We start from the raw sequence: 14,378 nt of genomic DNA, 5'->3' as shown, positions 1-14,378 counted from the left end.
GTGGTCTGGCTGTCATTTTCTCTCGTGTACAGACCAACCCCTTCCCTCACCGGGCACACTGAGGACTCAGTATGGACCTCTGATGACCATGCATCTGTAAATGGGAAAAGGCTGTATTTAGTGGTTGAAACTGGTACACACGCATAGTCCCAGACTGGGATTGTGATATGACCTTTAGAATTTGTGACGTGATAAATGTTGGTCCAGTATCTGACATTTCCATGATCATGTGCATCTTCCTGCACAATAGTAAGACTCAGATGGGCAGTATTTGCTCCTCCAGAAAAAGTGGGACAAAATTTCAAACTGGCCACACACCGCCTTCTTATTCTTGTTCTCTCTATTCTTTAGTCTTAACGAAGCATGCTTGTGATGGGACAGTTGTGCATTTCCTGGTTTAGGAAAGTGCATGAGTAACATTTTCCTGACTTTCAAGAATTAGACTTACAAGCACAGTGTTGTGTTCCTGTAAAGTAAATATGCCACAATATTTCCCATTTTGTCTTTTTCTCATACTCATATTCCTCTCTTTGCTATTGTGCATTTGTACTGATGTTTTGTATTGTTTATCTTTTTTTTTTTTTTTAGGATTTTCCACCCTCATAAGTAACAAATCTGTCTTTGACTCATTAAACTTGGCTGGAAAGGATACTGCTGCTACAATGTTGCACATTCTATTGATGCTAAAATTCATACTTTTTACATACATTTGGTTATCCATTTGTATGAAGAATGGAACGTTCATCTGAGCATTTTTATATAATATTTGTATTAACATCGGAATCCTTTTAGATGTAATCTCTATTTGCTGCTGCAGTCTAATCTAATCTAATGCTGGTGCCTTTGAGTAAGGCACTTTACCCATGACTGTTCAAGTAGAGCTGTTTATTCGTCAAAAGAAAATGACAACGCCCAGGTGTGAATATGTGGAATTCTGGATATAGGGTGCTGCTTAAAAAAAGAGAATGTATACTCTGAGGAAAGAGGTTGAAAGTTTGAAAAACACACATGGATTTTAGGAGCACTGACAGAGCATTTCATCACTGTTGTAAAGTTTAACTTAAGCTGCTAAAACTGTAATGAACTTCGATTCTCCATTTCTCCTGAATTTCTAAGTGACTTACTAGTCTGGTTTGAGCACACCTCATGAGAATAACTCCACAGTCACTCACACAATAATCTAATCACCATGAAAGGTCCAATAATCAGCTTTGGGAGTGTTGGTGTACCGAGGAATTCCATGGGAGTGTGGTCATAGCCAGCCTGGCGTTGAAAGCCCATATCTGTGGCTGGTTGGGCACCAAGGTCCCAGAAGGCCATGTGGATGCATTGTATCAGAGTGTGTGTGGGGAGGAGGGGCTGTTCAACTGTCAGCCAGTGAATCTCAAACTTTTCAGAACATAATCTTCAAACACAAGTTCATGTTCAAGGCCTTTTAATCCCTAAAAGAAGGTGGATACCATCATCTTCAGTTGTAAAAATATGAAAAATGCACACATGGTTTAAATAAAGAACAAGTCTTCAAGTTCATGAACCAATCAGACCACCACGACTAAGACACAGACCTATAAGTGCTGAAACGTGCCTCAGTTCTAGAAGATTTACAAAAGAGTCTCAGTGCATAAAACAGAAATAAATTCCTGCACCAAGAACAGATTGTATTTCCCCATTGCAACTGATTTTCTTCATTAATAATTATTGGGGAAAATCCTATTAAATGTTTTTCTTTTTCATTTTGCATGAAAATATGCTTTTGTCATAACGAATGAAAACATGATCATATATTTTCTTGTCAGCATTGTCATGTGAAAGTCTTACAGTCAGTCTGGGTTTTTTTGATGTTTGAAGTTTGAACTTCAGTTGAAGGATTACATAGTCTTAATGTGGGTTGACGCGTCTCCCATAAACCCCCTTTCAAAACCCACTGGATGAACTTCAAAATGCATGGTGTCATCAAGCAAGACACAAGTCTGCTGTTCTTAGTTCTGGAGGAGCTGACGTTTTGGAGACACAAGGAACTCGGCAGCAGCAACATCTGAGAAACCTCACCCAAGGGGGTCCAGTCCCCGGGTTGAGAATCACTGCTTTAGACCTACAGTACAAACCCACACCTATCTCTGCTGCAGCTGCCCATATTTCAGCACAGAAGCTATTGAGGTGGCACAAAGCAGACTGCACCAGATACTGTCATGAGGTGTGGAAATACAGTCTCAGTCATCTTCATGGGGCAGCCTCCACGGACTTTGAAGCTCTGCCAAGACATTTCCCACACGGATCCTCAAATGGGCGGAGACCAGAGAGGGACACAATCGCTCTACATGACATATCCAAAATGATACTTCCACACAAAAGATGTGCTCCTTTTTTATTTCGACACTTTATCATGCCATATCTCTCGTATCTCAGTGTTTGAGTGTCTTTTCAGTCTTCGGGGTGATTATTGTCTAAATGGGGACAGTGTAATGAGTATCCAAGGTGACTAATCAGCGGCTCGGGGTGAGTCACACAGCAGACCCTTTTCAGAAGCCGAGAAACTGAATTCTGTGTGGATTCTTTGGTCCCCAGGGGTGGTGAGTAGCTCCAGTGTCGACACAATGGCTGCAGTGCGGGCCATTCAACTTGCAGGCAGATTATAGGGCTTGAAAATCTCCTGTTTTGATCCTCCAACATGCCTCATCGTGAATCTGAAACGGCACAATTATTCACCCATTTGGGCTGAAGGTGGGCCTCACTAAGGTGGAGATAAACGACAATGCTGGTGGCTGTTGATGTACTAACGTTACTGTTTTGCACCAGCAGCATTGCAGTAACCCAAGCATGACTGCCAAGAGATGTTCCTGAACCAGCTGAAGTCAGACAAACTGGGCAGAAAGGGAAACAGAAGTCTGTCACAATTACCTCACAGTTCTACTGAGGTGCTAAAAGTGGAGACGCGAATTGAACAAATGAAAAGAAATCCAACTCCACTTGGAGAAACCTTACCCTTGGTGATTGAGAAGCCAGTGCATCTGTGGAGAAAATCATAATTTTAAACAATATAGGGCATGAAAAATGTGGTAAACTTTGAACTAAAATTCGAGGGTATAAATTGGCATCAGTTTGGATTAAATAGGACACATATTGTCTGAAATGGTTAAAAGAAATATAAGTGGGAAATGGATTGATGCTATAGACTGAGTAGCAAAGTAACATTTTAAACTTCAGCAATGTAATAAAGTAATCATAGAGTTATTTTGGTAGAGGTGGAGGTTATAATTAGGTCAAACTCAGTGCCCATAGACAGTGATAGATAATGATAGAGTGGACTGAAGCACCAGAGCTTTCTCTCCATTTCTTTCTTCCCCTTGATTCTCCATCCAAAGAAGGGTCATGGGTGAAAGTGGAGGTAGAGGGTTGACCGGCAGCCTCCACCATGTCATAAGACGCAATCTTATATCATGGTGTCTGGCCACTGTGGTGAGAAGCCACCGCAGTAGCAGAGTAATACAGTGGCAACATGAGTACTCACATGTCCCCACCTAAACAAACACAGAGCTGCAGCGTTGGCATGACTTGAGTTCAAAGTCTTCTCAAAAGAGGGATAAATTACAGTCTTGGAGAGAGATGGAAAAGGGCACGACGCTGGGGAAGAATTCAGCTGACACGCAACAGTTTAGATTGGATTTCTCATTTTGTAGCTCCAAACAGCCTTAGCAGTTGCATCACAAACACAGTACTTTACGCTAGAGAATTTCCTGTGTGCAAAAATTGGCTAAGTATCAGGCTAAATATAAAACAACCACACAAGCAAACCACAGGTACATGAAAACACTTGAAGCTGTTGTGGTGTGTTTGCAGGTGAAGATCAACATCAAGTCATGTTATGAATGAAGTGAATCGTCTGATAAAGAATATTAAAGATACAATGGAAACTGTCTTTACTTTAAAACACTTGAGTTATGGCTTGAGAAAAGTCTGTTGACCTGAGCAAAACGCTAACTAACTAATGATCAAGCAGGCCAATGTTAATGTTTAAATGCCACTACAAAGAAGGAGCTCTTCTTCTAGATGCCTCTGCTAGAGCACAAATTCCAATGTGCTTTGCCACAAGACAGTGTCGGTTAACTGTTGCTAATAAGCCGGCACAAATTTGATGCATCATTGCGGGAATGATCAGTTCCCAGTCCAGAAAAAGGCCAGAGGGTGCCTTATGATAAAGCATAAAGGTTCAGCGCCATGGGATCTATCTATGCTAAGAACGTATGCACTCATAAATCTTTCAATTTTTATGTAACAGACAGGGAGAGAGACAGTTCTGACTTTTGATGATCCTCTAATAAAACATATCCCTTAAGAGGAACATTCAACATGCACAGATCACAAAAGCACTACCTCACAAACCTCACCTCACACCTTAACCACACACACACACACACACACACACACACACACACACACACACACACACACACACACACACACACACATACACACACACACACACACACACACACACACACACACACACACACACACACACACACACACATACACAGATGCACATGCATGTGTGTAAGCATATCTGTGTCTGCTTATGTGTGAGTGTCATGCACAGAATACCAGGGAGATATAATGAACTATCACTTTTATTTAGTGAGTCAGTTGTGCTTGTGATTCTTTCTTCTCCTCAGTACTCATTGTGAGTGCTTTGAACCTCCTAGAACTAAAAATCATTCCATGTATGATAATATTTAACCTTTCTCCCTCTGTCTCACTGACTCGCTGTCTCTCTTCCTCTTTCTGTGGTGTTTTTTTTTTTTTTTTTTTTTTTTTTCAAGTATTAAGTTACATGTTATCTGTTCTGCTGGCAGCATGAATGGGAATGAGTCAGACACTGAAACTGATCTCAACCCTCTCTCAAGGAGACGTCAGAATATCCTCATAATGCAGTGTTAGTGCGCCATCTAGTGGCAAAAACACATATGAGATTAGTCTACATTAGTAGTTTAACACAGGGGATCCCCAATCTTTTTATGTGGAAACTTCCAAATAGAAAAATTAACATGGGTTTGCACTTTAAGTGAATGTATATTTTAGTACATATGTCTTAAAATGTTACATTTTTTTTATGGTTGAGGGAAAAGAAGGAAGAATGCTTTCTTCCATCTCAGCAGTAGCTGGTAGTAGAGGATGGTGGCTGTTCTTGGTGGATCCAGGTGTGAATGTGAATAACTATGTGAAAAAAAAAAAAGCTGTTGCTGAAAAAGAGCATACACACTCAGTCAACTTTCATTGGGCAATTGAAGCTTAATTTTAATACTCATAATTAAAATACAAGAAATAAATAAATAAATAAAACATTTGACTAGCCTTATTTATGCTGTAATAATACCACAGTAATACCACAGAGCATATGTAATATATATCTGGAACTATTCAATTTTATTATTCATGTATTATTGTTGTTATTATTGTTGTTGTTGTTTATTTCTTTATTTATCTTAGAGGTCACAAATTGACCCCATCTCAAATCACTAGAGATTGTAAATTATAAAATCACAAATTAAAGGAACATAGTTACTACATATGGACTTTTTTTTTTTTTTATCAGATGGGCTTAAACTGATCTATCTGTGGAATCCATGCTCTATCCCATAAATAAGGTGTACAATCATAAAAGCTAATTATCACAGATGAGAAAGAACCCAGATGAATTTCTTATATCAAAAACAGTTTGTGAAACCAGGAAAATTTCTCCATTTCCTGGAGAAAACATATTACCTTACTGAGCGCAGTGTGCGCTGCCCTCACTGAATGAAATGTTGCAAATCTGGAATCATGAACTGAGCTAGTGAAAGTGTTAGCAGTGTGACCCTCAAATGTGATTATTCACTTCCAAACATTTCTTTATGAAGAAATATTGTGTCTAATACTGCTACCACTAGTACACTGCAAAATTTTTTTAAAAAGTTAATCTTACCATTAATTTAGTCTTCTATTCAGTGTTAAAAAATCTTTCTTTACTGAGAACACATTATAAAATCTGCCAGTAGAAAGAGACAACCCAACTTGCTTCCAATGCTGATCAACTTGTTTCCAGATATCTCTTGAATCAAGTGATCCTACTGGGCTGATCTGCCTTATTCTGCAACCTCAGACAATAAACCGCAACCAATGAAAATCTAATTTATCTCAACTACTGGGCATCTTCAGCAAAATCCCAGAACAAACTCCAGCATTACACTGCTCTAAACAGAGAGCAGTGTTACTGATCCAAAACTGAGGCAGGCACTGACAATGAGTGCAGAAACAGGCCGACACAGACAGACATGGCTGCCAAGAGAGGACTCTGCTCATAAAACCAATTGGAGGAACATTTCCTGCTCCACTGCAGCAAATATGCTGACCTGCGGACCCAGTTCTTTACAAAAATATTGCAACTTGTGCTCAGTTCAGAGGTCTGTCATTCTCTGTTTCAAAACATGTGAAATGGTGACATATCTGTATGTTATATCTTACTGTATTTGGTACTGTATGCAGTTTTTCTATTTCACAAGATGTTCAGGTCATTATATGTCCAACTCAGTCACTGTGTTCGATGCCTGCTCCAATTCAGTTAGAAAACATTCTAAATGGGATATTAGTTAATCACATATAAGCTCATTCTGATGTGTGGTTTATGACATAAAATTAATCAAGGCGAATGGAGCCCTCTCCACTCCAGCTATTTTTTTTTTTTTTTTTTTTTTTTTTTTGATTGGTCATCAACTTGTGCACCAACTCCATTCCAATGTGGAAATACTTAATTACTGTCAATGTTGTAGTTTTACGCTGACAAAAATGCCCAAGCTTGTCCTTTGCCCTTTGGCTGACTCAAACTCCAGAGGAGCAAGACAAGAGGCGGAGTTAGCTCAGCGAGGTTAAGCTGGGCTGGTGGTTCAAACCTTGTCTTATCGCACTTTCAGACTGCTTATCTATATTATAGCAGTGGCCTCTGCTTAATTCATCATTAGAGGGCAATTCTGATTATCTGAATTACTGAACAAATGTCAGTGTGGTATTTTCAACATGGTGTACTCAGTCTTCATCAAACTAAAGACAGATGATACTCTATAGAGGCCATGTGTAAATGGATTAATGGGTGCAGGTGATAAAGACAAAATATTTTTGCTTCAACATTTTACATCGTTTGTCTCAAAGGTTTGCTTTGTGTTGACCCCGCCAATCCTGTATCAGAACTGAGTCGATAGTGCAGTGTTATGGGTTTGAATCCTGTGCAGCACTGCTTCTTAACCCCACACTGCAAAAACACAAAATCTTACCAAGATTATTTGTCTTATTTCAAGTCAAAATGTCTTATTTCTAGTCAAAATATCTCATTACACTTAAAATAAGACATGATCACCTCAGAAATAACTTGTTTTTAGACTATTTTCACCTGTTTCAAGTGAAAATTCGCTTGAAACAAGTGAAAATTTGCTTGTTTCATTGGCAAAATTTGCCAGTGGAAAAAGTGAAAATTCACTTGAAATAAGTGAAAATTAGCTAGAAACAAGAAACAAATTTTGCCAATGAAACAAGCAAATTTTCACTTGTTTCAAGCAAATTTTCACTTGAAACAAGAGACAATTGTCTAAAAACAAGTTACTTCTGAGGTGATCATGTCTTATTTTAAGTGTAATGAGATATTTTGACTAGGAATAAGACATTTTTGACTTGAAATAAGACAAATAATCTTGGTAAGATTTTGACTTTTTGCAGTGCACATGAAAATTAAGGCTGATACAGTGGCATTTTTCCTTTTAATCTCACAAAATACCATGCATTCAAATTCAAATTCTTCTGAGGGTCATATTAAGCTGAAGACTGCTTTTTGTGTTTGGATCCCATCAATTGTCGCTTCCTTTCACCTCTACTTGACCATCATATAGAGGAAAAAAAAGGCAGTTCAGACAGAAGTGCCCCAGCTTGGTCCATGTCATTTTATTGAGTCACCCTGCAGGAAAGTCAGAGAGGGGCAGCACTGGCTCAGATTTGTCAGCTGTCTCTCAAGGGCTCATCAAGCCTCATCATATCACATTTTCAAAATGCCTCGGATATGACATCCTCTTTTGATCATTGTGCTTGGCTCCCGCCCACTGCCGCTTGCAGATATTTTTATTATTATTTTTTTTTCTGATTGATAGTTGACAAGTTTGCCCGAAGTGGCTTCTTTCTAAAGCTCTATGACACATACTTTGTGATGAAGGGCTGTATAAATAGATTTGATTTGTCTCTACTGTTGCTAATTTAAATAGGTCCTGTTACTGGCACTGAAGAAATACTGATGATCAATCAGAGCTATGAATACTGACCCAAACCAAACAGCCTGAGCTGGGAATCCACCCATGTCATGACGTCATTGGGCTCTGACAAGCTGGTGGTGCCGGAAGAAAAGATGGCGGATCATGAGGAGCAGCTATCCGATGAGGAAAAGGTAAGATGCCGATTTTATCACTAGATAAACCCAAGTGGGATACTGTGGGGTCTGAATTTTGGGTTGCAAACGAATCGTTGCGTCCCGTGCAGTTTGGCGTCGAGCGCGCTGTTAAAGGTATAAAAAGAAAAAGCCAGGCCTCGGCACTACCGTTGCTGCTGCTTCTGCTCTTATTATTTTTAGCTCAACTTCCGCTCATTTGCGAGTCTCAAACGGAGGCTCCTTGTACGGTCCTGACTCAAAATAGGAACCGTGTTCATATAATGAATTATCCTAAGCTTGGCCTCCCACCCTTTTCATCGAGGGGGGACCCTGGTTGAGTGGACTAGTTGTCTGTCGGCGGCGCCGCTAGCTGCCCGTGTTAAGGAAGTTTTCATAACAGAGATCGTTAGCTGGTTAGTTAGCTTAGCCGTATCCTGCTAACACATAGATAACACGCCCTTTTCGCTGCCTGGAAATCCGCTGTGTTGGCCGCTTCTTACGGCGTTAGCTAAACACACAGATACTGTCGCAAATCCTGGTTTATGTGATCATTATTGTGACTCAAGCAGAGTATTTTTTCCAATCCGAATGACAACAATCCCATACCACAGGCTCGTTAACTAGCCGTCTAGTCCACAATGTTATTATAGCCAGTGATGTGGTGGTGAATGAAAAGGTGGCTAAAGTATGTGCTCCAGTCGGCGAACATCATCTGTCAAACTACCACAGATATAAACAAATCGATCATAGTTTCAGTTTACAATCGCAGGAGCATTAGTTAATGTTCTTTCCCTGAGATGATGCTATCCTCAACCACCGTATTTGAGTTTGACACGACTTATAATGATGTATACTTTAAGTTGCTGCAAATTTATCTCATTAACTTCCACCTCTACCACTTTCCTGGTCTTCGACACTGGTGACAGTGTATACCTGAGCATTTCTCATTTCCTCATTAGAGCGCAATGCACATACCCGGAGGCAGTATTAGAGTTGAGCTGAATAGGTCTGGGCTCTGCAAGTCACAAGCACTTTATTTTAATGTACTAATATTGCATTTTCTTTAATCGACTTTATTTTCAAACTTAATACTGCTTTCATCTCTACAGTTCCAGTAAAAGGCTTAAACAGGCTGATTTGTGTATTGCTCTCGCTGGCAATTGTATGAGGGTGGGGAAATGAATAAATGAGTGTGTGTGCATCCTGAGAGCATGTCCTAGCAAGCATGCTCATAAGGAAGTAACCCATTATAAGTAGTCATTATGTGGAATGGCTGGGAACTATCACCTGGCTATGGAATAAGTTACTTATTGCACAGCTCAGAGACAGCTACCTATTGGTTCGTTTTGTTTTGTTCCACATCAGTCTCAGTGAGTCAGAAGTTTATTAGCATGTTGGCAGCATAGAGGCCAGTGGGTGTGGTTCACTTCTTCTCGTCATCACACAGACATCAGCTCTTAGCTACCAGTTTATTTAAAAGGTTTATAAGCGAGGTGATTGCAGGGACCTTGTGATATTTGTGATCTATTGGCTTCACAGTAAATAATGTTTTCAGGCATGTGCCTTTCCACCTGAGGCTGGCCCAGAAAGCTCGGCAACTTTTAGTGCTTTTTGCTGTCAACAGGACACAAAAGTTTTTCATCCATTTACTATGGTGTTTTTCAAAATTCATGAAACACTTTAAGTGTTTGACCAGATACACTTCATCAAATGGTGTGTGCCTACCTGACAAACTGGGTGACAGAGTAGACTGTCAGTAAGAAGCAGTATTTAACTGGTGGCTGGTGTGAATTTCCTGCCCTGAATGTGAATGGTGTGGGGCAGACTAGGCTGCATTTCACATCCACGTATGTTGTGATGTGAAAGGCGCGACATTTCCGTGCAAATACTGTACTGCATTTGCATTTTGTACTTTGACAGCATCTCAGCAGCACATTAGCTCAGAGCCAGTCAGCCATCTGTTCCGGTCCCTTGCTGTGTTTTGTATAGCTCAGAAGAAGATGCCAAGGGAGGAAACAAACTGTTTCAAATACCTGATGCAGTAATGGTGGTTTCCACAATTCACTGGTTATTCTGACTCTTTAATAGGCAACCAAATATAATTTGTAGGTTAAATAAAATTAAACTCGTTGTGGTTGCTGAACTGCTAGTGACTGGTTTGGAGGATAAACTTAGCCACAGCATGACTGCCAGCATTCAAGTAATGATATCAACTTGGTCTACATATATGCAATCATTCTTTTGTTGGGCTCATAGGTCATCATTGTTGTCCCCTTCTTCTCCTTGTTCCTCTTCCTCCTCTTCTTCCCCTTCTCCCTTTTCCTCTTCTTCTCTTCCTCATTATTATTATTGTTATTATTCATAGGGATGGACTGATATATTAGTGGACTATTAGTATTGGTCAAAATCAGCTTTAAAAAACAAAACTGTTATCAGTCCAGTGTTATTTTTTCTGTTGATATTTGGCTGACTGTGAAATCGGCACTTGTATGGCCATTTTGTTTAGCAGTGTGCCACTTAATACTGCTGTTAAATTATCAGCAGTTAAAAAAGAAGAAAACAAAAACAACAGCATTGTTAAACCTGTTTTGCACCTTCTTCTTACAAACAGTTAATGGGCTCAACCACATTCCAGTACTGTTCAAGGTGGTAAAGCCTTCTTATAATATTTGAAAAGATCCATGTCTGTAGATGATGTTTTGGTATGATAAGCATTCCTGGGTGGCAGTTTGTAACAGTAATCACTTCATGAAGTGAACCACCCCTTAAGTAAATTGCATTTTAGGCACTGGTGTTTATGCTGGTTTAGGGTCATGGTCAGTACATTTGCTAGTGTTTTATAATATTGTTTGTGGTATCATTTCAAAAAATATCTTCTTAGCCTTCATTCATGTCCAGTTGTGATTTTTTTTTGTGGCAAATTCAAGTGTTTCTTACTCTTGAACTAACATTTGGGCTACCCCCTTTCACTTGGAGCATGAAACGTGGGAACTTGGCTTGGGTCTTGGAGTTGTAGCATTTATTCACTGACAAATAGCCTAAACTGTACACACATTGCTCTGCTATGTTCACAGCTGTACTGCTAACTTCATACTTTCTGCTCTGGTTGCCTGTCTCACCGTCTCTGTTCCTCTGTCTCTCAACTGCACACACACGACACATACAAGCTACGCACAAAACGGCCAGCCAATCCTCAATAGCCAGTATATTCATCTAATCCACCAAGTAAATTTTTCCACCTTGAGTGGTACCAAGAAGTGAAATTTTGGGCTCTGGACTAAAAAAATCATATAGATAATAGTATTGACCATTACAGGTGTATGGACCTCAAAAAAATATCTGTGCATTCCTAATTACTGTTTATTGAAACTAAGAAGAGCAGGTAGACACAGTTTGGAAGACTGCGTCATCAGAGTGTGTCACAGTCTGGCCATTAGTGCTTAATGCCAAGCCTCCATTTTTGTCATATACACCCTATCCTTGTCCCAGAGGAATAGAAGTTATGTGTTTGAGAGCATCAGTGTCACGCTGTAATTCCAGAAAAAGACTTGAAAGCTCCTTGATTGGGAATTGGTAAACGAACAATCTTTTCCATTCATAAATTATTGAACAGCAAGAAGAGTCTTGTCTCTGCCACGGATGCCATTCTTGTGACCTTTTGGCAGAGGCCTGCCAGCCTCCTGGTTACGGCAGAGTAGCCAGACATGGGTATTATTGGAGACTGTCTTCACGCACTCTGTTTGCTGTAGGTTTAAAAATCTTGTATCTGGGACTTCCTGTGTAGTTCAGCACTGTGGCAGGAAACTTCATGTTTTTGTCCATGGGAAACCCATATTTCACCGACCACTTTGATTATTTTACCATCCAACTGTGTTGTTACATTTGAGCAAGACCTGCACATAATGGTTGGGTTCAGGGCAAAGTGGCTGCCAGTAGCCAAACTCTTTATCTACAGCCTAAATTTAAAACCACTTGGCTGGTGGCACTTTCCCCACCCTGTTTAGCACTCTCTTGCACCTCTCCACTGAGTACATAGTTGTTTTCTCTAGCCATTTGAGGTTGGAATATGTCACAATCTAATGTCTCTAAAGGAGTCTGAGAGTCTGTGCTAAGGTTCCTGTTTTAGACCTCTCTGGTAGAAATGTGAGGGCCGGTTTGGTGAGAAGATTTAAACTCATGAAAAGGATTTTAGTCTAGAGGGGAAGTAGTGTGTTACATTTTTAGTCATAGTTCTCCCCAAGGTTCACTGACATGTGGTGCTGAGGCACTGTTCCTAATATCCACTTACACTTAATGTTGATTTGATCAGTTGTAGATTGGTTGATTGGAAAATTCAGCAGAGTAGTGCAGCAACAGTATACCTTAGATGATTTGGTGTGTGGTTTGTTGGCGGGTAACTGCTTTGTCTACAGATGCAGTGACTTTGTTAAAGGTTAAGTGCACTGTTTTTCAAAACTTAGATTAGATTGCTTGTGGTTAAATTTCTGACTGCTTGGGGAAACCTGAATGACTTACAATACCTGGACTGCGCATGGTGACTTTTTGCATGGTTTGCAATAGTTAATGGATGGTCAGACAAATCACAGCACATGCAGGATTCTGAAGCCACTTGACTCAGTCAATTGTACTACATTTTGTTTATCAATAAACTTTGTGGCTTCATTCAGATGTCTCCCCATTTTTGAGTTTGTTGAGCTGAAAGTATTAGATGTGAGTGTATTTTGTGTGCTTTCAAGCTGTGTAGGGTACTTGGTAAAACCCATGGCTGTCATAGGATATCAGGTGGTGATGTGGCCTTGTCTTGCTCTCAGCTTGAAGCTGTTTTGTGTGAACCAGCCATACGCACCCTTTCCATACCACCCACACTTCTAGTCACTGTTGGCTGTACAGTTGTGAGGCGCCTATGAATGCAATAAATGCTTTTTGCACAGCCATGTCCCTTATTTGAGGTCCTTGTGTCCTTGTCCCATGCACATCAATATGTACTGTCTTGCATTGTAAGATGTAACATTTTTCTTGACTGATATGACCAAGACAAATTTCTGTTTCTCCTTTTTCCCCACGATTTGTTTCTGTATTTAGAGCACTTGTCAGTGAAACTGATTCTGATTATTGCCTGTGGCAGCATTGGAACTTTGTATTCAGATGCCATTTCATGGTTAACTACAATTAATTGTTACAGTGAACCTTGCAGCGACATGTAGGAATTGTTTGCGTTAGCACATATATCGTATGGAGATTGTAATTTGCAGTTACAGACATTCCTCTTTGCTTTTGATGTTGTGACTGTGGTTGTTAAAAAGGCCATGAAAGATGTCTCTGCTTTAACAGTCTGTCAGTAAGAGCTAGTTGTTGCCCCATTAAAAACAATGGCACAGCCTGAGTAAACAAAAGTAGCATATAAAAAGTACAAAATTTGTGTGGCATTTTGTGTTTGCAGTCATGAATGAATGTCTGTGAAATGTAGTCTCGCAGTGAGTGGAGCATTGCACTAACATAGCCAGAGTCAGGAAAATGTATTTTCACTACAGCTCATTGGGGTGCAGTATAGCACTAATGTTGTTGGGGGTTAGGGGTTTGATTCCCACTGAGACCACTCATGTTGAAACGTGTTTAAAAACGTATGTTTTTTTTGAAAAAAAAAAAAAAAAAATCACAAAATGGTATAGTTTGGCAAGACATTCAGGCTACACCACTGACTGGTTCTGTCCATAGATTAGAAGACAAGACAAATGTCTTTTTATGACTGAAAAGAAAGATTAAATAATGTAGACCAAACATTTATAAGCTATGGTTTCAAAATGTTTTCAAACCAGGGACACCAAAATAGATGCACTTTGGACCATAGAACCTTGTTTGATAAAGGTGTTATCCACACTTATCCACCAGAAGAGCATTTGCATCGTAGTAGTTGGGGAGATAAAAGTGGACACTGAAGCCT

The 14,378-nt window shown here is 39.9% G+C and overlaps 1 protein-coding gene across 1 annotated transcript in view; it reads left to right on the top strand.

Annotated features, from left to right (window-relative positions):
• Window positions 1-8,325: 8,325 nt before the first annotated feature.
• Window positions 8,326-14,378, top strand: part of LOC115360820 (F-actin-capping protein subunit alpha-2) — a 28,233-nt gene continuing 22,180 nt past the window's right edge. Inside the window, exon 1 of the mRNA XM_030053969.1 lies at window positions 8,326-8,455. Within this exon, the coding sequence (XP_029909829.1) occupies window positions 8,372-8,455 (84 nt within the window). The 5' untranslated portion in view covers window positions 8,326-8,371. The remainder of the gene's footprint in view (window positions 8,456-14,378) is intronic.

The sequence above is a fragment of the Myripristis murdjan genome, chromosome 6 (assembly GCF_902150065.1).
Source record: "Myripristis murdjan chromosome 6, fMyrMur1.1, whole genome shotgun sequence".
NCBI classification, from domain to species: domain Eukaryota; kingdom Metazoa; phylum Chordata; class Actinopteri; order Holocentriformes; family Holocentridae; genus Myripristis; species Myripristis murdjan.
The sequence above is the reverse complement of the archived record's forward strand: the minus strand, read 5'-3'. Positions and strand labels throughout refer to the sequence as shown.